Source organism: Prunus persica, chromosome G3 (genome assembly GCF_000346465.2).
Source record: "Prunus persica cultivar Lovell chromosome G3, Prunus_persica_NCBIv2, whole genome shotgun sequence".
Lineage (NCBI taxonomy): Eukaryota > Viridiplantae > Streptophyta > Magnoliopsida > Rosales > Rosaceae > Prunus > Prunus persica.
The window spans coordinates 700,614-728,253 of NC_034011.1; the positions used below are offsets into that span (position 1 = coordinate 700,614).

General features: G+C 39.2%; 6 protein-coding genes across 7 annotated transcripts; 2 read left to right on the forward strand and 4 right to left on the reverse strand.

The window, feature by feature from the left end:
• Nucleotides 1,406-3,305, reverse strand: LOC18788000 (probable acyl-activating enzyme 6). The gene has a single exon (XM_007221409.2). It carries the CDS (start codon nucleotides 3,253-3,255, stop codon nucleotides 1,570-1,572), a length of 1,686 nt encoding a protein of 561 aa, XP_007221471.1. The 5' UTR covers nucleotides 3,256-3,305; the 3' UTR covers nucleotides 1,406-1,569.
• Nucleotides 3,282-18,978, forward strand: LOC18788050. 2 transcript variants are annotated; one of them, XM_020560156.1, is made up of 2 exons: nucleotides 3,282-3,305; nucleotides 18,067-18,978. In XM_020560156.1, exon 2 carries the CDS (start codon nucleotides 18,139-18,141, stop codon nucleotides 18,715-18,717), a length of 579 nt encoding a protein of 192 aa, XP_020415745.1. In that variant the 5' UTR covers nucleotides 3,282-3,305; nucleotides 18,067-18,138; the 3' UTR covers nucleotides 18,718-18,978. The 2 variants fall into 2 exon arrangements, with proteins under 2 accessions (XP_020415745.1, XP_007221505.1); XM_007221443.2 differs by lacking the exon at nucleotides 3,282-3,305 and adding an exon at nucleotides 6,597-6,622.
• LOC18788006 (probable acyl-activating enzyme 5, peroxisomal) lies at nucleotides 8,556-10,565 on the reverse strand. The gene has a single exon (XM_007221410.2). It carries the CDS (start codon nucleotides 10,440-10,442, stop codon nucleotides 8,781-8,783), a length of 1,662 nt encoding a protein of 553 aa, XP_007221472.1. The 5' UTR covers nucleotides 10,443-10,565; the 3' UTR covers nucleotides 8,556-8,780.
• On the forward strand, nucleotides 12,902-15,005 carry LOC18788007. The gene is made up of 2 exons (XM_007221435.2): nucleotides 12,902-13,262; nucleotides 14,085-15,005. The coding sequence occupies exons 1-2, from the start codon at nucleotides 13,169-13,171 to the stop codon at nucleotides 14,753-14,755; spliced, it is 765 nt and encodes a 254-aa protein (XP_007221497.1). The 5' UTR covers nucleotides 12,902-13,168; the 3' UTR covers nucleotides 14,756-15,005.
• On the reverse strand, nucleotides 15,109-17,152 carry LOC18788032. Its single transcript, XM_007221455.2, has 2 exons — nucleotides 16,896-17,152; nucleotides 15,109-15,391 (listed from the first exon to the last, which is right to left on the reverse strand). Exons 1-2 carry the CDS (start codon nucleotides 17,130-17,132, stop codon nucleotides 15,323-15,325), a joined length of 306 nt encoding a protein of 101 aa, XP_007221517.1. The 5' UTR covers nucleotides 17,133-17,152; the 3' UTR covers nucleotides 15,109-15,322.
• Nucleotides 23,621-26,609, reverse strand: LOC18788039 (pentatricopeptide repeat-containing protein At5g66520). Its single transcript, XM_007221413.2, has 2 exons — nucleotides 24,642-26,609; nucleotides 23,621-23,816 (listed from the first exon to the last, which is right to left on the reverse strand). The coding sequence occupies exon 1, from the start codon at nucleotides 26,313-26,315 to the stop codon at nucleotides 24,735-24,737; it is 1,581 nt and encodes a 526-aa protein (XP_007221475.1). The 5' UTR covers nucleotides 26,316-26,609; the 3' UTR covers nucleotides 23,621-23,816; nucleotides 24,642-24,734.

Consider the following 27,640-nt stretch of genomic DNA (forward strand, 5'->3'; position numbering starts at 1 on the left):
GGTTTGAGAGTTTTAAAAACTGTCCTAAACCGAACCGGACCGATTATAAATCAATTTATTATTTATTTAATTTAGTTTACATGTGGCAAGGTTTGAGTGGTTATTTAAGAGTGTACCATGTACCCTGCAACACTTGATTGGACTCCAAAACTACAACTCACGGACACATCTAAGTTATCTAACCATTCTCTCTCCCTCAGAAGAGCCTCTCTCCTATCTCCCTTCCTTCGTCTCTTAACCCTAGCTGCAACTCCCTCTCATTATTTCTCCATCTCTCTCTGCTACCTCTCCCTCTCTCTTTGTCTCTCTGCTACCTCTCCCTCTCTCTTTGTCTCTCTGCTACATCTCCCTCTCCCTCTCCCTCGACGCTAACTCAAGCCAACATGATTCGAACTCGGCGAAACCCACCCATTTGTCCTCAGCGAAATCCATCTCTACAAAACTCAAGTTCCATCATCGACCACCAGGTTATGCAAGGATTGATTATGGGAATATTGTTGGTGGTGGATCGTCATCATCAGCTGGGTTTGTAAAATATGCTAGTTCTGTCTACTACTTTATTTTTTGTATTGTCTCCAATAACTGGTTATATATAAAAAGTTAGAGAGTTGAAAAATAAAATGGTATTTTCTATGAGGCCTAATTTTTCATTTTTATGGTTGTAAAATATGCTAATCTATTTTATTGTACAAAAAGACTGTAGCATACCTTGCTTTGATTTAGTTTTGTTCATAGAATAATGTATATAAAATGTTGCTTATGTGATATTAATGCTTGATGCCTGTTCACAAGAGAAAAGATCAAATGTTGTGAACAACAGAAGAGACATGCGTGGGGAGGAAACCAACAGAGGAATCTCATGCCTCCTTAGTGTTTTTAATACCACACAAAAGCTGGTGCAGCACTTGGGAAGATACAAGTGTGGAGAATTGCCACCAAACCATCAGTCCTATTTTTTCCTTTGTAATAACTATATAATTAAGCACAATAAGATTGTATTTCTTTGAGAATCATGTTCTCTAATAATTATTATTGCTTGCAGCTTCTTTTCTTTGTATGTTTTTTCTTTACCTCTTGTATGATTAGTGAATGTTTTATGCGTTTGATATTAGGAAACTTGAGAATGAACATGTTCGGTGACACAGAGAAAATGATGTTTTCTTTTATGCTAAACCGGCCGAACCAAACCGTACCGAACCGGATATGAATCGTTTGGTTTGGTTCGGTTTTCATTTTAATTTTAGCTCAAACCGAACCACACCGAACCGTAAAAGTTTAATTGGTTCAGCTGTGGTTTGAGGGTGAAACCGGACCAAACCGAACCGTGCCCACCCCTAATCAAAAGCATATGATTAATGCAGTTCTCTTCCAATGAATAATTTGCCGGCCCTGCACAATATATTGACGCGGGAATCTGAGAATCTCGTTAAGCATAATTATCACGTTAATAATCGTAATTAGTCAACTTTATAAACAAACACTGAACTCGCCCGACCCGACCCGACTCAAATCCACGTCACTCTTCACTGTTTATTCTGCCACTTTTTTGTCTCTTTCTCTCTCTCTCTCTCACATACGACTTGTCGTCCTCAACGACGACGACGACCGAATCGCCTTGGCAATCTCTCTGAGCACAAACTTCTGAATCTTCCCAGTCGAAGTCTTCGGGAGCTCGTCCTTAAACACCACCGTTTTGGGCACCATGTAGTGCGGCAGATTTTCCCTGCAATACTCCATGATCTCCTTCTCCGTCGGCTTAGGGCTCACGTCACTCTTCAAGCTCACAAACGCGCACGGCGTCTCCCCCCAGAACTCGTCGGGCTTCGCCACCACCGCCGCTTCGTTCACAGCCGGATTCGCATAGAGCACGGACTCAACCTCCACGCTGCTCAGATTCTCGCCCCCTGTTATAATAACGTCCTTGGATCTGTCCTTAATTTCCAAATAGCCATCGGGATGCATCACGCCCACGTCACCCGTATAAAACCACCCGTTTTTCTTCAAACATTTTGCTGTACTCTCCGGGTCTTTGAAATACCCCAGCATCACGCACCCGCCTTTGAACACTATCTCCCCAATCTCCGACCCGTCTCGCTTCACTGGCGAACCCGAATCCGGATCCACCACGTCCACCTCCGTCATCCCAATCGTCCTCACCCCTTGTCTCGCTTTCAGCTTCGCTTTTTCCGTCATCGGGTATTTATTCCACTCCGGCTTCCAAGCACATGACACGACCACCCCACCCGTTTCCGTCAACCCGTAACCGTGGCAAACCAAGAACCCGATTGACTCGGCCCGAAGCAGGACGCTTGACGGCGGCGGGGCTCCACCGGTGAGGATGTGAACCGGGTGAGGGAGCGGGACGGATATCGGGTGGTTGACGAGCATGTTGAGCACGACCGGCGCGGCGCACATGTGAGTGACGTTGTGGGCTCGGATTGAGCTGTAGATTTTGGGAGCGTCGAACTTGCGGAGGCAAATGTTGGTTCCACCCACTGCGGCCATGGCCCACGGGTACCCCCACCCGTTTGAGTGGAACATCGGTAAAGTCCACAGGTACACGCAGTGTTTGGGTACGGACCAGTCTATGATGGAAACCAAGGTGACGATGTACAAGCCTCTGTGGCTGTGCACGACGCCTTTCGGAGACGACGTCGTTCCGGAGGTGTAGTTTAAAACCATCGGGGCCCACTCGCTAGCCGGCCGGACCCACTCGAACGACGGATTCCCTTTCCTCACTAGATTCTCGTAAGTGTCAAGGAAGTACTTATTATCAACGGCTGGGATTGGTGTTGAGCGGTGCTCATCATCGGTGATGAGGATGAGAAGCGGTTTTGGGAGGTGAGGCGGGAAGAGAGAGAGTGCTTGGAGGGTGAGAGAGACGGAGAGGTGGTCGACGAAGATGAGCTTTGATTCGCTGTGGCGCAGGATGATGGAGATGGTGTGGGCGTCGAGGCGGGTGTTGATGTTGTTGAGGATGGCCCCGGACATGGGGACCGCAAAGTGAAGCTCGTACATGGCTGGGGTGTTGGGGGCCACCACGGAGACCACCTGGGAGCGCTTGACGAGGGAGGAGATGGAGGAGGCCAGCTGGAGGCATCGACGGTGAGTTTGGGACCAAGTGTAGGTTGTGGTAGTAGTGGTGGCGGTGTAGATGATGGATGGGCAGTCGCCGTTGACAACCGCAGCTCTTTCGAGGAGAGTGAGGGGAGTGAGAGGGCAGAGATTTGCAGGGCTTGGCTTCAACTGGTCCATTTTTGGGAGGAGTTTGAAATGGCGAGAGAGAGAGAGAGAGAGAGAGAGAGGATGAAGAGGTTGTGAGAGTGGTGAAAGGAGAGGGAGGTTTGCATTGGTTTTAAGTACACAAAAAGCTGAGGCTTTATGGGGAGTGTCAAGCAACTTTCTCTCACACTTTCTGTTTTGGACATTTTCACTTCTTTCCATGACAAGTGTTATTTTTCTTACACTAAAAACAATATTATTAATGCATCACATAAACTAATTTTTATTTTCTAAATTTATCCTTATTAAATGTATTTATTTTTTTTAATAACAAGCTAATTTTTTTATAACTTTCTTACCACATTGTTAAAAATTAAATAAGAAAATAAAAACTAAAGTTTTTTTAAAATTTTAATTTTTCTAAAGAGAATGCGTAACAAAATAAAGATAATAACAATGTCATGAAACAAACTTTATTTTTATTTTATTTTTAAATATAACGTTTTTCTTATGTTTTTTTTATTATTTATTTTTTTACAATGTGCTAAAGAAATTATAAGAAAAATTTGAATAAATTGAAGGAAATATAAAAGCCAATACATTTTAAAAGATAAATTTGAAAAACAAAAACTAAATTGTGTGATGCATTAATGACATTATTTTAAATGTAAGAAAAATGACACTTATCATAAAACTAAGAGAAAAAATCCAAAAAAAAAGTTGTTAACATTCCTCTTATCAGGATTCAGGCTTTATTAGGAGTTCGTACGGTCTTTCATTTAGTGAAGGTAGGGTCAAGGGTCAAGGGTCAAGCTGGTACGTGAGGCCGGCTTGTGAATATTTTAAGAAAATAAATGCGGGTGGGAAAAATGGACCACTGGGGACCAAAACACGTGAAAATTAAAAAACAAAAAAATGTTCGTTAAACGCAAAAAAGGGAAAATCAAAACAGAACGAAGGCATGGTTGTTGTTAGGGAAAGAAAGAGGTGGATATCTTTTTCACCTCTTTACTCTTCTCTAAGCAATCGTTCCTCCATGAACCATTGAATTCTGTTTAAATGATATATTTTGTTTGCCACACTGTTTATATGAAAGAAAGCGAGACCCAAAAGAAACAAAGGAGACAGAAAAGAGAGAAATATTAGATCATCCTGTGCCGAGGGAAACAGGGGCGGAGGCTTGTTAAGGCCTGAAGGGGTCTGGGTCCTCCAAAATTTTGACACAATCTAATATTTGGTCTTTGCTTTCTATTGGTGTAGGAAGTATACATAATAATTATTGTTTGTGGCTCCCTCACAATAAAGAAAAGATGTATTTCTCTTTACAAGTAAAAGACTAGGTGATTTCTTCACAAAATAGAAAGACTAAAAGTGATTTTGGAGCCCACTAGTTTCAAAAAATCTCCTTTATCAAATAGGAAGTGGACTTTTACCTAAATAAAAAAAGATTGAAATTTTAATTTTTATTCCTATATGAAGCAACATGAACTTAGTTTGAAGCAGTCGTCGCACACATCAAAATGAAATAATTGAATTTGGTTGTTTGCTCTCCAACATCCTGCTTCAAATTTTTTAATTTCAAGTTAGATAACTTTACGTAGTCATAGTTTTTTTCCTTTGTTTATTTATTTTTTATGATAATATATTTGTATATGTTTATATGAGTGAAAATTTCTCACAGACTCTTTGATTATGTACATCGAAAGGAAAATTGCATAAAAGTTTAGCATTGACTCAATCATAGATAGTTTTCGAGATATGATAGAACGACGAGTGTTATTTTAATACCTAATTGAATGAACAATTGTTTTCTGCTTTTTATTTTTCCAAACATTGTTAAGGTTGAAAAATTGAAATTTTTTAATGTCTTGTTTGGTTTATATGTTGGCCCCCTAACACATAAATTCTTGGTTCCGCCACTGGAGAGAAATACTGTCATGCAATGGATATAACACTTTTTGTTATTCTCAGCCAATAACGTAATGACATGTTGGATTATTTTTTCACATGTCTTTATATTATTGGTCGAAAATAGCAAAATAATATTATCCCCGTTAGCAGAATTTTTTTTTTGCACCACTAGCCATGCTTCTCCCACGTTTTTATTTTTATTTTTATTTTTATCACCTTTCTTAGTTCGATCATTTTTCCCTCCTTGAAGCTCTTCTCAACATTTAAACGTAAACTCCATTATTTACTATTATAAAGAAAAAGATTTTGTCCTATTGTAATTTATATCCGGTGTTGTATTAAGATGGGCTTTCATTGTAACCAAAAAAAAAAATGTACTTCATGAAAAGGCAGCCTAAAAGGCAATTAATAAACGCATTGAAAACTTGGACCGAACATATCAAGTTATCATGAACCTCGTTAAAAAGAGACACTTCAAGCACGGAAGTAATAAGTTGTACCATGAAACACATGAAACACATTGGGCACAGACATCTTCCGAAACTTCATTTTGGACAAACGAGCAAGCAATCTTGTTAGCCCAAAGGTAAACCTAGCTAGACAAATAATTTAACGAACACATGGCGTGCATTACTCAAAGACTCATGTGAAGCAAATTTGTACCAAAAACAAAGACATGTCAAGCCAGCCAGTACGTTACACATGGAAGGGAGGACATTTAATTAGAAGACGCATGAATGGTTTGAGATATGTGTTTGTTCTGTTTAATATATTTTCTTAAAAAATATCTTATTTTACTTTTAAAAAAATTAATTACATAAAGTTGTGCCAGGTAAATGCACAAATTAATGTCAATCTTTCTTAATCTCCTGAAGTAGAAAAACCCGATCAACAAACATTGAGTATGGGATGGGCTACAATTTGTAGGACCCAAGTAGGGTTTCTAGGCTCAGAGTCCGAGAGATATATCAAGAATTCTATAGTGAGGGCCTGTTTGTCCTTTCCTTTGTCCACCGCTCCTTTTTGCCGCCTGCGGGGGTTGGCTTTGCTCAAAGGAGCGGAGAGGCTTGCTTGATCAACACCAATGCCTCGATTGGATGCGTCTCTTGGCTCGCAGAGAGGACTTCTTCAATTTCTGAATAAAATTGAAAGTTGAATCAGTTTGCCAAAAGCGAGCGGGCTTGATCGAGGCCCTGTATCTCAACTCTTCGTGACTATGATTCATGGTGTTGCGTAGGCGTGCCACTATTGGGTATATGACCAGCCCAATAGATTTGGTGTGGATGGTTATGAATGATTAATCCTGATGAAGTTCGCGCGTCTCTTTCTGGACCTCTTCTCAAGCCATTGTGCTCCAAAGGGGGTACTGGCCTGGATTGATTCTTTTCTACGCCTCAGTTAAGAAGACTTCAATATTCTTTCTTCCGCGAGTGTCAACCTAACAAGTATGAGCAGTACCTGAACAGGTAAGAGAGAGAGAGAGAGAGAGATAGAAAGAGACCAAGATCGTGGTTAGTAAGACCTTATCTGGGTTTTACCAACCAGTTTCAATATCTATATCGTCCTCGGGCTGGATTAATAGTTAACTCAGGCCCAGTGGTATAATTCAGGCCCAACTCAACTTCCTATCCCTTATCTCGTTACTGTTTTATTCGGGCCCTAGTTCCCTTTAGGGCTCGAACGTTGGTTCTTTGGACTTTTATAAAGGAACAAAGGTGGGAATTCAATTTTACTTGTTAAAATAATCTATAATTCATTTTAGGCAATTAGATGAATTTATTTAAGACGATTTTCTGCAACTTATACCTGATCTAAGTGTAAACAAGACTGAATAACAGAACCTTCTTGAATTAAACCCATCAATCATTCTTAAATTCAAATTACAAAGCAAGGAATGAGAGACTGGAGATTTCTCAATCCAGTTAAGTGATTACATGAATTGAAACATATTACTTTTAAAAGAAAATCATACTATGAATATGGCAGAGCAACGAGAGATAAACACAAGCGTTGTCGACTGGTTATCTAAAGAAAGTAGGCAGATTGTTATCTTTAAGAGTTGTCAAGTGTTTTTTAAGACGCTTGCGTGTGATTTTGGGGAGAGAGTCCTCTTCTTTTGAAGTAGAGCCTCTTTATTAATAGAGATGGAAGGAGCTCGTAATGATAGAAATTGCGAAGACCTTTGGCTTGCGGTTCAAGGTCAGCTATTGGTTTGTTGGTCTTAACCAGTTCATAGAGGGAATGATGGAGGGATTCTGTCAGGAACCGTCGGTTTTCTTTATGAAGTTCTCTTGATTTGACTCCTTCGTACTTGAAGACCTGGCTGGCAATTTGATCCTACTCTGGTTTTGGTGGCTTCTATATGGCTTGTTTTCTTGTTGGGAGAGAAGGAGGTCAAGTCGTCATTAATGATGATAATCCCCTTCAGCCTCCCACGTGGGCCTAGAAAACATGTTTGCCGATTTTTAACCTTTAGTGCGAGATAAGGATTTGATCCTTTACAATTTGGGCATTCTTATTGATTTATACCAAAAAAAAAAAGCCCGTTAGGAAAAAGATGACTCTTTAAGAAAAGACAAGTGTTAATGGGCCTGCTTTTTCCTTTAAAATATTCTTTTTGACCCGTTAGACCATTTTTGGTCCATTTACCAAAACTGGGTACAAACATGGCCTTATATATGGCCCTTATATAAGGTTTTATCTCTTAATCGTTGGATCAAATTAGTCAGTCGTTGAATCAAATTAGTTAGCCTAATCCAACAGTTAAGATATAAGACATCACCTAAGAGCCATAAATAAGGCCCTTACTATAGAATGACTTATCTGATTTGGGCCCTACTAAATTATTGACTCACTTCCTTCCACTAATTGGGATAACAAGAATGTCATTTTAAGGATGATGATACCTAAAATTCGATCAACTTTAAATATGTGAGATGCATGTGTCTTTGACATATAAGTGGGTTGGTCCCAAAGAAAAGGGGACAAAAAGAGTCCTCATCAAAGTATGTAACTGGTCTTCGTTTTATAGGAGATGGAGAGTCCTCAACTTTAAATACGTTAACGTATTACTTCGTGGCAATACGTTAAGGTGATAGCCTATCAAAGTGTGGCACGCGGTTAGTATGGCTGAGTGGGTTGTTGGGTCAGTTATGGTAAAATATTTTCATGTTGCTCTTGTAGGTTCTAAGTGATTTTAGGAATTCAAGAGTAAATGGAGATCTTCAAACAAGTAAGCTAATGGAGATCTTCAAAAATTTGGTCAACTAATATGGTCAATTTTGTTTTGCGTGTCCAATAGCATTATTGATTGTTTTTTTTTATCGACAATTAAATTCATTTAATACCCTGTTGAAGTAATTTTGCAATTTTCTGTTTCATGGACCACCTTCCTTCCTTGCTGCAGTAAACCGACATTCAACTTTACAGCGTTATTATATTCCATTTTCTTTCTCCATCAAGCCTCAAGGTTTCGTACACAACCAGAAAATGAGGAATATTAAATCATACGTGAATTTGAAAATTCACAGAAAAGTACACGTACATGAAACGATATGTAGCACCTTGTCGTACCTAAACAAAATCTCCCCCATCATAATCATAATCAAATCATTATCGTTCCTTAATTAATTAAATTAATTGACTAATTACATCCTGCTCACCCTGCTGCTGGACGACCCAATCTCCTTGGCAATCTCTCTGAGCACAAACTTCTGAATCTTCCCAGTCGACGTCTTCGGCAGCTCCTCCTTAAACACCACCGTTTTGGGCACCATGTAGTGCGGCAGCCTTCCCCTACAATACTCCATCATCTCCTTCTCCGTCGGCTTAGGGCTTACGTCACTCTTCATGCTCACAAACGCGCACGGCGTCTCCCCCCAAAACTCGTCAGGCTTCGCCACCACCGCAGCTTCGTTCACTGCCGGGTGCGTATACAGCACCGACTCAACCTCCACGCTGCTCAGATTCTCGCCCCCGCTTATAATTACGTCCTTTGATCTGTCCTTAATTTCCAAATAGCCATCGGCGTGCATCACCCCCACGTCACCGGTGTAAAACCATCCGCCTTTCATACACTTGGCCGTCCCCAATTGGTCCTTTAAATACCCCAGCATCACAGACCCTCCTTTCAAAACGACCTCCCCAAGCGACAAACCGTCGCGTTTCACACTCCGCCCCGAGTTCGGATCCACCACGTCCATTCGAGTCAGCCCAACCGTTCTCACTCCTTGCCTCGCCTTTAGCCTCGCTCTTTCACTCGCAGGCAACAAATTCCACTTCCCCTTCCACGCGCACGACACCACTAGCCCCGCCGTTTCGGTCAACCCGTACCCGTGGCTCACCACGAACCCCATCGATTCGGTCCGGAGCAGAACCGCTGCCGGTGGCGGAGCTCCAGCTGTCAAGATCTGAACCGGGTTCTCGAGCTTTTCGGTTCCGGGAGGGACGTTTGTGAGCATGTTGAGCACCACGGGTGCGCCGCACATGTGAGTTACACGGTGTCGTTTAATCACGGCGTAGATGATTTGGGCGTCGAATTTGCGGAGGCATATGTTGGTTCCGCCAAGGGCCGCGATCCCGTACGGGTAGCTCCAGCCGTTGGCGTGGAACATGGGTAGGGTCCACAAGTAGACCGGCTGTTTGTGAACGCCCCAATCGATCAGGGAATCGACGGCCATGATGAAGACGCCTCTGTGGCAGTGAACCACGCCCTTCGGCGACGACGTGGTCCCCGATGTGTAGTTGAGGGTCATCGGGTCCCACTCGCTGGTCGGCGGAACCCACTCGAAGTCCTGATCGCCTCTCTCGACCATGTCCTCGTACATGCAGAGGAAACGATCGAGCGGTGTGCGTTGGGGTGCGTCAGCATCGTCGGCAATGAGGACGAGGAGAGGTTTCGGGGTGTCAGGCGGGAAGAGAGAGATGGCGTCGAGGACGAGGGATCGCGATTGGTGGTCGACGAAGACGAGTTTTGATTCGCTGTGGCGCAGGAGTATGGAGATGGTGCGGGTGTCGAGGCGAAGGTTGATGGTGTTAAGGATAGCGCCGGACATGGGGACGGCGAAGTGGAGCTCGTACATGGCGGGGGTGTTGGGAGAGAGAACAGACACCACGTGGCCACTCTTGATGCCGAGCGATGATATAGAGGAAGCGACTCGGAGGCATCGACGGTGGGTCTGCGTCCATGTGTAGGTGGTATCGTTGTAAATAAGAGAGGGGCAGTCACCGTAGACGGTGGCAGATCTTTCTAGAAAGCTGAGGGGAGTAAGAGGAGATGAGTTTGGAGGGGAGGGCTTCAGGTCTTCCATTATTTTCAGTTCAGTGTCATCAGAGTGCGTTTTGTTTTTATACTTTACTTGATAGATATAGAGATAAGGCCAACAATAAAATATTTTGGAATTTTGCGAGGGTAGTCATACCAATCCTCTTTCGCGGCTGCCAGCTTGTCTTTCTCTATATAGAAATATGAAATATGGACTCGCCCATGCCATCAGAAAGGATAGAACATGAACTATGGAAATATTTACCTAACAACTTTTAGGAGCAATTTGACATTGGTATAATGTGAAAATAATTCTTATCAGATTTTTTATGAGAGAAATTAGTTGTGAGAGAAAATAGTTTGGCGTTTGACAAATTTTTAATTAAAAGTGTCGTTGGTACCGATTCCCACATAATCAGAAAATAATTCCTGTATAATCAGAAAATGAAAGCACCTCATTAGCTACTTTCCCTTATAGCTTTCTCTTATAGCAATTTTTAACAATAAGTGATTTTTTCATAGTTTACCAAATGAGCTGGTCTCCCTAATTTTTTTTAAAAAATCACTTATTACCCCAAATAAGCAATGTCAAACGGGCACTTACATGAATCCCTAAGCCTCTCCTCCTCCCTCAACCTCTCTTCCATCTCAACTCAATATCTCTCACTCTCAGAGCCAGTTTGGCATTGATGTGTTGTGAAAATAATTGCTGTCAGATTTGCTGTGAGAGAAATCAGCTGTGAGATAAAGCAGTTTGGTGTTTGATAAATTTTTTGTTAAAAGTGTTGTTAGTATTAATTTTACGCATAATCATAAAATGATTGCCGCATAATCATTAAACCCAGCGCTTATTTGAAACTGATTCATGCATAATCAGAAAATAAAAGCACCTCATTAGCTGTTTTCCTTTATAGTTTTCTCTCACAGTAATTTTTAACAATAAGTAATTTATCATAGTTTACCAAACGGATTGGCCTTCTCAAATTTTTTTTTAAATCACTTATTACCCTAAATAAACAATGTCAAACTGACACGCAGTCTGTCTCTCACCCAAACCAACCACCGTCATTTTTTCGTTGACAAAAAAACAAAAAACCACCTTCATTTTTTTAAAATTATTATATCCATAAATATATTTTTAATACTTATCCCTCGGTGTTCCCAAGGGAATCCTTTCACTGCCGAAAGAAACACAAAAATACGAGCCTTCACTTATTTTCTTATCCTTCCCCTCTCTTTTCCTTCTCTCTCTCCTCCCTCTTCTCTGTTTGATCTCCGGTTTTTACCCTTCGCATCTTTGTTCTCACTTTTTTTTCGCATACTTGGTATACCGCAAAATCCAACCGCACTTCATGACAACCGTCATCCCCGGTAACCGCAATTATGCGGTTCGGTGATGATTCATATTTTGGCTATACCGCAATCATTCGGTCGGTTTTCGAATTGCAATCACCCATAATTCTAATTTAGCTATAAAAAAAAAACAGTATAGTTCTTTTAAAACTAAGGTGAAAAAATCCGGAAGTATAGTATCCAACTAGTTGAGGGTAAAAATATGATAGTATTTCGCCTAGCCCAAAGGGCTTAGCCACATAGGCGTGCTTGGCCCGATATTTTGAAATCTTCGTCCCTCTCGAAAAAAGTGACTAAGCCCAATTGGCCGAATTCTAGTCCCGCCTGAGCCTGAAAATTTAAGGTCAGTGCTGCCCTGACCCACTGATGTACCATAACCATATGCATAACTCGTCCGCGATGTAAAGTAAAGCATCTTAAATGATCTTGGCGTTTAGGTGTTATTGGGTTTAATTTTAAGGGCATCTAAGTATATTCTAGTGAGTTTTTTTGTTTTTTTGGCTATATTTTAAATTTATTCTAAAAGTCTACATTTATGAAATTAAGGACTAAATTTTGTCTATAAACAATTAAAACTCTTCTTGTGGTTCGATTGACAATGATAATATGGTGGCTTTGCTTTGATTTTCTTTCTTCTATTTATATTGTATATAAGTTATAATATTTCGCAACCATTTAAAAGAAAATTGCACAAATACTCTCTGAAATATTAGGACTGTATATTTGCCACCAATAATTTTTTTTTTGTTGACAATTTGCAAGCCAAACTTCACGTTTGGTTTGCTTTCCTTTCTTAGCACACACGGAAGTTAACTTCACAATCTCCTCATAGCAATTAATTTTTCCTGTTATAAATCGGATTGTATTCATGTCTATATTATTTCCTACCTTAAATAGATTTCCTGTATCAGTATAAATAGGGACTTTGTGTAATATGTTTATATTCTCTACAAAGTTAAGTTCAGTCTAAAAGTATTTGCTTATTTACTGTTTTAGAGTGATTAAGTGAGAGCGAGTTCGAGTTCTGAAAAGTAAAACAGTAAATAAGCCGAAAGTATATTCTTTTGAGGGTCCGTGGCATAAAAATTTCTAGACAACCTTCAAAATGACACACAAAGCCCTATGTAACGGACTCGAATTTGTTTGAATTTTTTTTTTGTGGACAAATTACTCGAATTTGTTTGAATGGTTTATTCTGTTATTGTGCTTACCCTACCCCCAGAGTGGATGTCTCTATCGAAGGGAAAGCGTCGGAATTAAATTACGGGAAAGTTGAGCAGGGAGACTTACAGGCGAAGGAAGCGATTGCCTGCCTCCCTTGCCTCCATTCATTTTCAGTTTCTTCTGTGATTCAATTTCAGTTTTTATAAGTTGAGAGAATTTCAAGCGAAAGCAGCAGAAGCAGCCGGTGGAGAAGGAATGGGGGTGCTCTCAAACAAGATCCAGAGGGATCAACTCAGACCTGGAGATCATATTTATTCCTGGAGGCGCGCCTACCTCTATGCCCATCACGGTTCTCTTCTCCTTTTCCCCCTGATTTTTTATTTTTATTTTTATTTTTCATTATTATTATGTATTTCATGTTCGTGATTTTCTGATGTCGTTGTTTTGGATGGATTTTCAATTTTGTATATATCTTTGTTGTTCGGTCTTATGGAAATGAATCTTGAGTAAAGACTCTATTTTTTTCTTCTTCTTTTTGAGTACAACAGTAAGATAAGACTATTGTGAATAGACATACAATAGCATATGAGCATTGATTTATTGATATTTTGTTTGTACGAATTGAACTAAAGAAATGTCACAGTGACTGTAGGTGACAATGGCGATCTGTTTGTATTTTAGCCATTGTCTCACTCAGGGCATGGAAAATATGTCGAATCTCCAATTGTTATGTCCCTAAATTTGTTCCCAAAATGTGTGGTTTGATTTTAAATAGATTCATAATATGATATTCACCGCCTCCTCCCCCTCCACAAGAATAATCCTGGGGTTGGAGTATGAACCTATTGTTTGGATTGATAGGAATGACCTAGATGAATCGACTACCTCTGAAGAGGTGGTTTGTTGAAGTTAATAAGTTTTGTTTGAAGCAGGTACAAAAGGAGTGTTGACATCTTAGTTCTTTACCTCTGCATCTGTAATTTTTATGGGTGAAAACAGTTTAGCACAGTTTCTTTCCCTCGGCATCCATTATAATTTAGTTTTTCTTCTTTGTAGTTTTCACCTGTTTTCCTTAATTGTCTATGAGGAGAACCTTTGTGTTTTTGACATTTAAATGCTGCATTTAGGTCACCATGGCATTGCTGATAATTTATCTGCTATGTGATATCAGGGATATATGTCGGTGAGGGAAAGGTTATCCACTTCACTCGGGGAGCTGGCCAGGAAATTGGCACAGGAACTGTGTTAGACCGCATCATTTTCAGCTCCTCCCCATCCCATTCCCCGGACAATCCCTGCCCAAAATGCGGTGATCAATCAAGTCTTGACGGTGTCATGTCTTCTTGCATAGATTGTTTTCTATCTGGCGGTGATCTCTACCTCTTTGAATATGGTGTCAATGCTGCTTTCTTTATTGCCAAAGCTAGAGGGGGTACCTGTACGCTTGCCGCGTCTGACCCACAACAAGATGTCCTTCATCGTGCTTTTTATCTTCTCCAGAATGGTTTTGGTAGTTATGACATTTTCAAAAACAACTGTGAAGACTTTGCAATATATTGCAAAACAGGTTTGCTCGTGTACACTAGCATTAGTGTGGGCAGGAGTGGACAGGCTGCTTCCTTTTTAGCAGCTGCAAGTGCTGTTATTTCTTCACCGCTTCGATTTTTGACTACTAGTTTTACTGGTCTGGGTGCTGTTGGTTGCGGCATGTATTGTGTTAGCCGATTGGTTTCTGATATCGGAATACGTCGTGATGTTATAAAAATTCCAGTGGAGAGACTTACTGCTCCGTGTGGCCTAGATGAGGCAGAGTTTGCGACTGAAGTGGTCAAGACAGATTAATTTGTGTGCATAAACCGAAGTTGTATGGCTTGAAGGGGTTTGTTTCTGTTGATTGTTGTATTATGCATGGAGTGTTTCCAGGAACATTTTATGATTGCTTGTATTAAGGCGGACGTTGCCATGATCAATGTGCCTGCTCTTCTTTTGAACTTTTTTTTTTCCAGAAAAAATATGCTCATCATTTTATAACCATGGATAATTTGTTCGTTTGTTGGTTGGTTTATTTTACAAGGCAATTGTTAAGTTGTAAGTCTTATGCACTTCATGTACTTTGTTCATTTACTTCATTTTTCCTTAACCGTGGCATTAAGACCATCATGAACAGGCCGGTCAAGAAAGACCAATACTACAATTTTCAGGAGTTCAAGGAAGCCTTGCTCTTTAAGTTCTCCCCCTGCTTCTCGGCTTATGTAGAAACAAGCACCATAGACAAAATTGTGCAATATCGATAGCTGTTGTTTAATCATATAATTACAACAAAAACACGGATGGGAAGAAATCCTGTAGTGCAACAAAAAAAGTCCATAATCAAAATACCAAATGTTAATCCAACAATGAGATTTCCAGCTAGTACGGCCAAAAACCACCTCCACCTGGCTTTTTTACGAGAATCTGACTGTATTCCGGCCTCGATGTCTGCAGTTTACACATTCAAATGTTAAGATGCTGGTCACAAAAAAGTCGAGTTTTTCTATATATATATATATTTGGGTCTTTTTACACAATAATAAAACTTAAGAGCTTAAGGATTAAGTATTGGGGTGAACAAAGAAAAGTGCGGGATTAAAATAGAAAAACTCAAAAATTAAACCATTTCAATTGAGATGGAAAGAAAAAAAAAAAGGGAAGAACATGAACTAAGTCACTGTCGTGTGCATTAAGCTTCCGTCTTGGAAGGTTTAGAAACATCTATAACTCAGAACATCAAGATACTTAAAATCGGATTGTTCGCCAAAAGAAAACAAAAGATACTAAAAGCAGGTTGAAACAGCAAAGAGGATCCTTAAAGTGGCCCTTCTTTATATCACAAATCATATAACCTTGTTGGGATGTAAGTGAAGGTTCAGAAGATCAAATAGTTGTTTCATTTTCACCTGGTGCATTTGCTGGTTGTTTTTACCCTTTACTTTTTCAAGGGTTTCTCATACCAATTTTTGTTCTGGTCTCTAATTAATACAAGCTGGTAATCCAATAAGCATCAACTTCAATAAATTTCTATAGTAGCTTAATCATCAAGCATTGGGTGAAAATAAGCAATATTACCTTCCATCCAATGATCCAATCAGGTTCTCAAAATATTTTTCATTTGTTAATAAAGTTTAGCAGTGAATTTAAAGTATAGGGATTAAAATGTGATGTATTCAGAATTTGTTCCTAGGAGTGGTGGATTTTCATTGTTTCTTTGCTGGGTTTTTGTTTACGTTTTCATAAATGCAATGTCTGTGATCACATCAGATTTTGGCTTAGTTGTACTGGGTATAGGTTTCCTTGAGATGGCCAGGGAATTTTGTTCTTTATATGCACTTGCAATTAACTTTTTAGCTTCCTAGAAATGCATATGCCTAGCTTCCTTCCTTACTTATGTCAAACCTCCAATTCAGCTACACTCCATGTGATGGGGCTTGCTACGCTAGCCTAGCTAGAAAAGGCGCCATTTCTTAACTAACTTCTAGAGCAGACTACAATTGCGAGGTTGAAAGAAGAGTTCCCAGGTTGAAAGATCAAATTGGGGGTGTAAGGACTGTGGAAATTGCCATATGAATGGCCACTTAGGTAAAGAAACAAACTTTGAATACTACCAAACCTTAATAGGACCCAAGGTTTCTGATTTAAGCTTTTCTTATGTTCATCCATAACTCTGAGTCAGAATAACTCGTCTAAAAAACCTCCAAAAGTTTCATTTAATTTCATCACATATCCCAAAAGTTTTATTTGGAAAGTTCAATAAGAAAAAGTTACCAAATTGCAAGAATCTGTATATTTCAATCGTTGTGTAAGATTCACATATCGCATGAGGTGATTAGCAATATGAACAGAATCAATTTCAAGAATCGAAATTACTTTATCAACCAAACAACAGAATATAACGAGAATTGGGAAACCTAAAAGCATGGATTATAAGAAGAGAAAGAGAACTTACGAGATCTTTGAAAACGAGGAACGCGATCACGAAGAAAAGAACAAACAGGATTTCAAACTCGGCGAATTTGACGAACCCAAAGACCGACTGAACCCACCGAGTCAATGCGGACTCGTTCGAATTCCTGCTCCCGACTCGCTTCCCCATCTCTCTTGCTCCTCCTCTGTCTCTTCTGCCTTCGTTTACCTTGGTAGTTGGTAGTAAAGGGGTTCGGGTCCGACAGCTCGAAGATGGCATTGATTTTCACGGGTTTCGTTTTATTTTAGAGAAATTAAAAAATAAAAAAATAAAACAGAAAAGTCAGATTCTGAACAAAAAGATAAAAAATAATGGTCAATTTGTAATTTTAGCTAAATTGTGAAATGGTAAATGAGATTTCTTTATCTACACACATTGATAAAATGTCAATTTTACTACTCAAAACTATTGTCAGTTTAGGTCATTTATAAACGGACCGTGATTTTGGTTTCATAATTTTTTTCCTTTCCTCCTATTATCTCTTTTGATCCTTGCAGAATTCTATTAAGAACTTGATAGCATGGAGTATAACTTGTATGAAAATTAGGTTGTTGTCTTAAAAAAAAAAAGGTGAGTTATTGAGTGGACGTGATTGGTAACGACAATACCTTTATTTCACCAAATAAAATTATTTTTGCTCACCACCTTTTATAAAGCACATTGCAACTAAAAGTTTTTCAAGCTTATGGAAAGTGTTTTTGACACTATATATAAGACACAATCTTATGAAGTGAAAATATATTATCGATATTTTGAATTTTATACAAGAGTGCATTGAAGCCTTTTGGGAGTACAACTAATGTTGCTCTAATTTTATTATTCTTTGCAATAAAAATTTGATTACCATTAATTTATAATATTATTATTATTATTATTGTTTTCGTTTTGGAAAAAATATACAATACTATTCAATTTAGTAATATTAAATTAAATTTACCAAATTTTTTAGTAATCTTAATTGTATTTTACTTGGTCTAGCACTTGGTGTAGATTAGTCATTTTACTTCTCTTGATGGGACAAATAATAGGACAAAATAATGATGTAAATATTTAGACTTTGAATGGCAAACAAATAGGGATTTGTGTGACTCGTATTATCGTGCTCGCCAAAATACACGAAATCCCTAAATTGAAACACGGAAGACGGAAAGACAGAGAGAGAGAGAGAGAGAGAGGAAGAAAGAAAGAGAGGCTCACGGTTCTCATTGTTCCTACACTGTAATCCATGGCGTCAACGAGTCAACGACCCCTCCTCATCGCCCTCCTAACCCTCTCGATCTTCGCAATCTCAGCCACCGCAACAAGGCCCTGCAAGACCCTCTTCATTTCCTCCTACTCATTCTCCCTCCGTCGTCTCCCCTCCTCCTCTTCCTCCTCCGGCTTCGTCACCGTCGTCACCGAGATCAGCCGACTCCGCCCCGTACGCTACGACGACCTTGTCCTCCAACCCCACGAAGAAGATGATAAGCGAACTCAGGCGGCGTCGCTCTTTCCCTTGATCGGAACGTCGTCGGCCTCCTCCTCGTCCTACGACCTCAACTCTCTCCGCGATCGCACCAGGGACATCCTGAGCATCGTCGTTTCCCTGCTCTTCGGCGTCGGCTGCGGCGCTCTCACCGCCGCTACCATGTACTTGGCTTGGTCCGTCTTCTTCAGTCGCTACGACAATGGCTCTGCGTCTTCCTTCGATGACGATTTCTATGACGCCAGCCCTAAGAAGATAGGTTATGTAAAGATTCCGGAGGTGGCCGCTGACTCCGTGCCAACACCACCGTCTCCAGTCAAGGAAGCCGCCGCGGTGTGAATATGACGATTATGGCAAATTGGTAATTCCATAAATAATTTATAATTTAAAAAAATGTTGCCTTTGGATGATGGGCACGTTGTGACTGTGTTGTGGATTCGTGATAAAATAAGCTTATATCGGACGCTGTGTTATGTATTTATCATTTTATGACTAAAATATTGGCTCTTGCTCTTTCTCCATATATTATCTGAATATGATACATTTGGGCTGTTGTTGTACTCTATTATATATTTCTGTAATTGTTTTTACCTTAATGCTGATGAATGGGTTCAGTTTAGCATATACATATGCATATATGTGCACATACATTGAGTTTATACCCTTACTACTTCACTTGGTCTGGGGTCTTTTGTTAACTGTTTCTCACCCATTTATTGTTGGGAAGGTGAAAGATTGTCTCCCTGTTGTATTCACGACTGCATGACTGGTTTTGATGGTGTTTGTAGTTTACCTCATTTTACTTGGAGATTTTGCACATCAGGTAGGGAGAAGGCAATCATTTTAATCTTTGTTTTTGGTACAGTTAACTGTAAATTTTCTTACTTTATAGAGTTATGTTTGCTGTTTTCATTTTTTGTCTCTGTTTCCTATGGAAAGATTAATATTTTTTTGAAAGATATGCTTTATAGAAGGCTTGGCTATTTGGAGTTTGTTAATAGGATGATTTGGAAAATTTGATGATGAGCCAGATAGCATAATTCAAATTGTAAAGGTTATATATCATAATACTGTGAATTGTTTGATTTCATCAATTAACTCATGTGCTGACATTTTACAATGTATACTGATAGTTGGCAGTGCATACTCTACAGGAGTAAAAACAAAAATATGGCGTTTTATTTGAGAATATTTATACTTATTTGTGTGAACATGATATTATTGAATGCTACTAATGTATATACCATTCTTGGCTGTACCTTGGATAGCATTGTTTTCTCAGTTATTGTAAGTGGGCAGTTTTATGATTAATATGTTAAATTTTAAATAATAAGCTTTCTTGTTTTTAAGTGGGAAAGAGAAGCACATTCTGAAGTTGCATAGATGATAGCATGAATATCTCAAACCAGTTATGTTTAGTGAGCATGGTTTTAGTGACCTTGGGAATCATGGGATTTAAGGGCTGTTTAACCATGAAAGGTGCTGGTTCATAACTAGCTAGGAACGCTTGCTAGGGGTGTTTAGAGGTCACAAGAACCATTAATTTCGGAGCAAATTAGAGTCTTAAAAAAGGGTTGGATTGTGATAATTCCTTGGTGGCAAGTCATTGAGGAACAATAGGGTTTCAATGGGTTAAGATAAAAAGACTTTGTTATGGGTTGGATGTGAAAAGTTATACACGAGAATATTTCAGAAGTCATAAGAGATGGGTTATGGGTTGCAGGTGAAATAGAATTTCAGAGGTCAAGTTATGGCCGTTGTGATGGTAGGTGATAATCGCGCGAAATAGTGTTGCTGCGCACTGGATTTAGTGTTATGTTGTATTTGGTAGATAAAGAATCCAGATATGATGAAGCCTTCATGTAGCTGAAGAGTGCGCACTGCGCAGTAAATTCTTGAATAGAATGGAAGAGGGAAACAAGAGGAGGTTAGATTAACTCTCAGAACTAGGCCTTTCCAGTTGTAAATCTGCCCCGTTTGGATCCCCAGGATTTGAATGTGTATTTAGATTTCAAATCTATGAACCTATGCATTTGAAATTCATAGATTTCATATCTACATGTTTGGATGTAAAGTTGCAAAGCAAGAATAATTGTCAAAATTACATCACTTTTCTTTTCCTTTTGGATCATCACGTTCTCATATTTTCTAACCAACTTTCCATTCCACTAAACACTCCAGATATGATCTACTTTTATACTGATTACTCATATTATTAACACGCATATTTGGAGATATTCAATATTTAGCAACAATACAACAAGAGCAACCAAGATCTGAACTTGCTCGTGACTTGACTTGTGAAGCTCAACGGTCTTGGACTTGCCGATGGTTTGGTTGCCAAGATTGCAAAGGGAAAATGCGGGTGAGATTGGAGTGATGACAAACCACAACCATAGAATTGAATCCAACTCAGAGAACCAAGGCCTAGATTTCGATTCCAGCCATGAACAATCAAGAGCAAGCCTTGAACGAGAAAAACGAATGTAGGGAGAGCGTGAGAGAGGAGAGATGAGCAAGCAATTTGACAAAGAGTTTCAGATCTAAGATATGGAAGACCTAGACATGAGATGAATCTTGGCGGGAGGAGGTAATTGCCCCTCCTCTCCTCTCTTCCAGCTTTCTTTTTTCTCAACTCCTCTCTCTGTCCTCTCTGTATGCATTTTTGGTTTTCCTCTCTTCTTCAATAGCCCCTGCAATTTTGGTTTCCCCTTTTGCTATCTCCTTTTTGTGAGAGTTTTGCTCTCCTTTTGTGAGAGTTTGCTCTTTTTGTGTGAGTTCTTCGTTTTTCAGGATACGTTTCATCCACGGCTCTCTCCCCTTTGGCATGCCGTTGTGTATTGGTGATGGTTTTCTACCACAATCCTCTGCTCCTCAGTTCCACAGGTGCCGCTGTTGTTGATCTTTCTCGGTGGCGTGTTGTGGTCTGGGGATGCTTTTAAAGTGCAATATGTACTAACTACTTGGATTATGGGAGAGCTTTGTGTGCGGGTGGCTTGTTCACCCCATTCTCAGTTCAAAGCTTTGGTTCATCTTGTTACTGGTTACTTGTCCTTAGTGGTGATGGTGGATATGCGATGGTGGCGCCGATGGTGTACTGGTGGGGAGCTGTGGTTTATTCCTAGATCAAGGGTTTTTCTTTTATGTGGTTGTGAGCTTTATTTTTTTTAAAGAGAGTTTGTTGGCTTTATCTTTGTATTTGGGCCTTAACTCGAGCCACTTTGTTTGGATTTTTAGCTTTTGTAATGCTTCCGCTCTTAATTCATTTGGTCGAATTCGTTGTAAAAGAGATCTAAAAGTAAAATGAGAAATTCTCTCAAATACCACTATTATTGTGGTAAAGTTCTCAAGTAGCATGATTACTAGTGCGTTGACAATATTGATATTTTATTTATGCTATATCATGATTATTTGGCTTTTGACAATTTTTTATATTATCCTTTCTATTGAAAGTGACGATAATATACTAAATTCACACACACTACATAGATGCTAGGACTCGAACTCAGGAGTGTGCCTGGGAGAGCAATTGCTCCACACCACAACACTAGTGGGTTCTTTGCGGCTTTTGACGTTGATACAATGAGACTTTTTCCCTATTGTTATAATTTTACCATGTGACCATACTCGTTTGGTACGTCGGACTGTACTGACTAATTTCCGTCGGATAGTATTAATCTGTTCCGGAGAGTACTGACTATTTATCCATAATATTATAAGGCGTTTGGTGCTGTTCCGGATAAATAATCTGACTAAGTTATACTGTGTTTGGTGATGTTTCGGATAACATCAGATCAGACTATTTATAAATTAAAAAAAATAAAAAAAAATCTTTGATAATTTTAATGGAAATTGGGATTCAAATGACACAAATTTTTTTTGGTAAGATTCATATGACAAGATTTGTTTTTCAATTTTTTTTTGCCAAGATTTTTTTTCATATAACCCATTATCATAATTGTAGTATCTCATAAAAATTCCAACATACTCGCATACGTTAATAAAAACAGTACCAAATAATGTATAATTCAAAGTGATCACATATTAAGGTGCTAAGAGCAAAAGAGAAAGTTGTTCATAAACCAAACTACATCAAAGAGTGAATCACAACTCCCTCGCCCCAAGTAAGAGAAGAACAAATGCTTTTCTCATAGCACCATCCAATGTCAAGAATGTTTTTTCATCACTTGCTTTCTCCAAAATTAGCCGTAGTGCCTTAATTTGGTCATTAATAGACAAATCCATCTTTGCTTTTCTAATAGCAATTGACAAAGAAAAATAAATGGTTCCTAGAATTCAGGTTCATACAATTTTAATTTTGTAATTTTGCTCTCCTAGTCGTCATGTATGTATGTATTCAACTAAACTACCAACTCTAGCACAGTTTTTTATTTTTGGACGAAAATTGGCAATACTCTGTTTAATACCAACAATCTAAATATTCCCACAACGTCGAATCACTATATCACATACAAAGAAAACATTCGATTAAAAAAAATGCCAAAAAAAAAAATTCATAACCTAATTTCCACTAAAAAATTGAAATATATAAAGCATATTGGAGAGAGTATGAAAAAGAGAGAGAGTGAGAGATGGATACCTAGAGAAGAGTGAAGAAAATAACTTGTGGAGAAGATAGTAGAGAACAACCCTAGGGAGAAGAAGATGAAAAGAGCGTCTGATTTTTTTTCGTAGAACGAGTGTTCTTTTTCTCTAGCCGTATAATTAAGCGTGTATTATCTAAACCGGGGTGTGTGAGTTGTATTAGTTAGTCAGGTAAGGAGAGTATTAAAAGCCCAACCCGTATAAAATAGTCGGGTAATTAAATAATACAAGTTGACACCAAACACCTAACATAGACTATTTACTCCTATCCAGAGTCTAATACGGTGTACCAAACGAGCCGTAATACCATAAAATCGTTACACTTCTCAATATTTATAATGAATATGGATATGAGAAATATAGCATTTAACTAATATTTTTTTATTTTTTATTTATATTTTTAAAAGAAGACTGTTTGTTAAGCTTTTTCTCTTTTGGTCCTTATAGAGGAAATTTAATCTTTCAACCGTTACGGATCTGTTAAGCTTGTTCTTTTTGGTCCTTAAAGAGGCAATTCAATCTATCAATTCAAACTAATGACAACGTTATGTTTTGCTTTTGGATTCAAGTAAAGACATTGTTTCACTTAAACAATGAAGTCGTATGGATTAAACTTAAAGCAAAAATTGCTTAAAGGTTAATTTCCAATAAAATAAAATGATATTGCCTATTATCTCTTAAGTGGCATTAAGATTTGATGTAATGGATATTGTTTCTAGCTTCTGCGTGCTATCGATATGAAGACACTGGTTTCCTGATTGAAGCAGCAAGCAAAGAAATTTGGGATGATAGGGCAGCATGCGGGCATCTCTTCGAATTCAGGTGCACGGGGCCTATAAAAAATAGAAGGAATACAAACTCCTTGCACTAATAAATCCGTTGTAGTTGTAATTGTTGATTATTGTGCTTCAACCCCAAAAATAAATAAAAGAAAAATAAAAGAAACATGAATTGCAAGTATAATCAGTAAGCCTTTGGATTTAATTTGTTGCCAACATAATAATGAATGAAGTATAAACTTGATTTGATAGTGTATGTATATGTTTTCAATCTCACGCGTTTCTACGTTGCAGGATTCCAGGGAATGGCGGGTAAGTTCCAGGATCCAAGGAAAAGCAGCATATCAGATCAAAGAAAACAAGGACAAGAAGGATACGTTTTGGAGACACATCAAGAAAAAATATAAATATTGCAGAAACTCCTACCTTTTTGAGCATATTACTGTTGTTTGTTATTGTTCAACTACGAGTTTGGATAATGTAGAGGTAAATGCTCCTAACCACTTGAGTTATCGCTTGCATTGTTCAAACCTGTGTGTGTTTAATGCCATGCATAGGCCTTTCTGTTGGATATGTGTTAGAAGAGTGATTTTTGAGTTGCTAAAACTTGAGTTGCTAAATTACTTTGTAATCATCCCTGTCAAACAAATAAGACTTTAGATGCTTGTCAATTGCGAGCGACGCCAACAAAATATCGTCCCTGAGCACATGTGACCTATCTCCAACAACAAACTCAAAAACCTCACCATTGACTCCAACTAGGTTATATATATTTTGATGTTCAACTACGAGTTTGTCATACACATGTGTGTTTAATGTCATGAAGAGGCCTTTCTGTTGAATGTGTCAAATCTTAATCGAATGTAAAACAGTGTTTACCTCTAGAAAGAAGTCGATCCCAGAAGAGTGATACAAACAGTTCAACACTGTTGTGATGCTTGGCCAATGACATTTGAGTTGCTAAAACTTGAGTTACTCAGTTATTTTGTCATCATCCCTGTCAAAGCAACGGGACTTTAGATGCTTGTCAATTACAAGCGACGCCAACATGATTTCGTCCATGAGCACATGCGACCTATCTCCAGCAACAAACTCAAAAACCTCGCCGTTAACTTCAACTAAGCTACAACCCGGCACCTTTCTCACCTTTTTTTCCTCCATTCCCTTCCTTAGCACTGTGACATCATCCCACTGGTTGGCAGAGGCATAGATGTTTGAAAGAAGAACATGCACACCACTGTGGTCTAAACTTTTCCCGGACAAGCGCTTAACCATTTCTTTACCCAACTCAACATCTCCATGAACTCTACAAGCATTGAGCAATGCACCCAAGACGTAAGAGTCTGGTTCCATGGGCATCTCTCTCACAACCTTATTTGCCTCTTCTAGCATCCCAGCTCTCCCTAGTAAATCTACCAAACAACCATAGTGCTGGATGCCTGGCTGTATCCTGAAAGTACTAGTCATACTTCCAAATATACGCAATCCCTCATCCACCAAGCCCATTCGGCTGCAAGCACTCAACATACATATAAATGTAACTTCATTAGGTGCAATTCCTTCATCCTGCATTCTTGCAAACAGCGAAATGGCACCTGCACTATCACCGTTATTGGCAAGCCCCGAAATCAAAGAAGTAAAAGCAAAGACATCCCTACTCGGCATCTCATTAAATACAGCACGAGCAGTTTCAATACAACCACACTTTGTGTACATGTCGACGAGAGCAGTGCCCAACACTCTATCTAATTGCATCCCCTTCCTGTTGACATATGCATGTATCCATCTTCCCTGATCCAGTGCACCAAGAAAAGCACAAGCAGTGAGTGAACCAACAATCCCGGCGTGGTTAGGCAAAAACCCAGACACCTGCATATCGACAAAAAGCTCCAAGGCCTCCCTAAACAACCCAACTTGCACATACCCATTAATCATAGCGCTCCAAGAAACTGCATTCTTTTGAGGCATTTGATCAAACAGCTCCCGTGCAATGACAACTTGGCCAGACTTGACATACCCATTAATCAATGCAGTCCAGGTAACAACATCTTTATATACGCTCATGTCAAACAATTTACGAGCTGGGTTTATGAAATCACAAGTCACATACAAATGGATCAACCCGTTCTGCACAAAATCGTGAGATTCCCAACCAAGCCTAATGGCATGGCAATGGAGCACCAAACCGAAAGAGAGATAAGAGAGGTCAGCGCAAGCTCTAAGAAGAAAGGAAAAAGTGTAGTTGTTGGGCAATAAGCCACTCTGAATCATATCACTGTATAGAGATACGGCTCTCATGGACTCATTGTTCTCAGCTAAAGCTCTGATCACGACGTTCCAAATGTAGGTGGTTCGGTAAGGCATATGACGAAAGAGTTGAAACGCATGTCGTAAATCGCCGGAGTTGGATACAGTACAGAAGGTAATGATCTTGGCAGCTGCATAAGGGTCGAAAAGGGTACCTGAAACTGTGAGGTGGCTTTGAATTTGCTTGATATGCGCCATGGTGAGACATTGATCCAAGATTGATAGAGCTCTCTTACTTGATTTCATATATTATTTTAGAGTTTGGAGTTTGGAGCCAATCTGAGTTTGTTTTGAAAAATGACCCAAACCCCATAATATATCTACTTAAGGGAAGTGGAATGATACAACAAAACAAATGCCCTGATAAAAATTCAGAGCATACCCCAATAAGCTTCACCATTCTTCTCATAATATTCTCATTATAAAACTGAGCTTACAATGCTTTTGCAGAACATGGTGTTTACACGTAATCCCTCTAAAGCCTTGTGAAATCTGATATGAATATAGATGTAGAGCTTTTCCTTCCAAAATCGGCCCATGATGTTCTGTTTTATTTTTCCAATATGATATATTGGAGAACAAGGTGATTCGTTCTCTTATACAAAAAAAATTGGTGGAGAGGATTCAAACACAGGACCTTAGGTGTGATTTTGAACCCCATACCAACAAGCTATGCTTAGTATGACTCCAACAACAATGGCCATTTTATTTGACAGTTTATTGATGCAGCAGTGTCACACCATATTAACTACAGGTAAACAGAAGTTGGCAGTACAGGTTTAGGAATTGCAATAAGACTCTTGTCCTTTTGAATTGTAAGCCCCAGTCTCTCTTCCATATTGTTCAGGATCTCAAGAGGGCACTCCCACTCAAAAGCATGGAGCAAAGCTGCCAAGTAAAAGTGCACCATGCGATGAGCAAGGGGCTGTAGGGTGGAGTCCGGAAAACTTCTTTCACTGCTGCTTGAAAGTAAGCTAACTTGGGAATGTCATTCTCTTCAACAAACCTGTCCTTTCCGACCACTTGGTCCAACTCCATAACTATTTTCTTGTATGCATCAGGTGTTCTTAGGATCTCTGTCATACCCCACACGATAGTACTTGAGCTTGTCTCCGTGCCTGCAAGAAACATGTCCTGTAAAACCAAAATAAAAAAAGATCGATTTCGGATGGACTAGTTAAGCAAGCAATAGCTACAATACTGAAATAGGTCAGCAACGTATATAAATCTTAGACGATTGACTTACAGAAAGCAACCCTTTGATGATATTTCCGGAGAGGCTTCTCAATTCGTCATCTCTGTCACTTCTATATTCCAATAACACATCTCTAACATGTCCATTTTTTCCTTCTGGTTACTTTTGTTGATTCTGTTTTCCCTCTCTTCCAACTTCTCGTTGATTAGTTTCTCATAAAAAAGCATCAAATCTCCAAAAGATCTTCAATGTTCTCCGTTTCAATCCTTGAGGATCAAATGGCTTGAATGTTGGGATGAGATCAGGAACGTTTGCCGTGCCAAGAATTTTTATTAATTCCCATAATGTCTGTTTTAGTTCCCTCCCTTTCTTTTGT

Bases quoted from the DNA above. Each gene is read 5' to 3' on its own strand.
- LOC18788000 (XM_007221409.2), bottom strand. From the start codon at position 3,255: ATGGACCAGTTGAAGCCAAGCCCTGCAAATCTCTGCCCTCTCACTCCC.
- LOC18788006 (XM_007221410.2), bottom strand. From the start codon at position 10,442: ATGGAAGACCTGAAGCCCTCCCCTCCAAACTCATCTCCTCTTACTCCC.
- LOC18788007 (XM_007221435.2), top strand. From the start codon at position 13,169: ATGGGGGTGCTCTCAAACAAGATCCAGAGGGATCAACTCAGACCTGGA. The intron at 13,263-14,084 runs GTTCTCTTCTCC...ATGTGATATCAG, and splicing joins CTACCTCTATGCCCATCACG to GGATATATGTCGGTGAGGGA.
- LOC18788032 (XM_007221455.2), bottom strand. From the start codon at position 17,132: ATGCCATCTTCGAGCTGTCGGACCCGAACCCCTTTACTACCAACTACC. The intron at 15,392-16,895 runs GTAAGTTCTCTT...TGTAAACTGCAG, and splicing joins TCCTCGTTTTCAAAGATCTC to ACATCGAGGCCGGAATACAG.
- LOC18788050 (XM_020560156.1), top strand. From the start codon at position 18,139: ATGGCGTCAACGAGTCAACGACCCCTCCTCATCGCCCTCCTAACCCTC.
- LOC18788039 (XM_007221413.2), bottom strand. From the start codon at position 26,315: ATGAAATCAAGTAAGAGAGCTCTATCAATCTTGGATCAATGTCTCACC.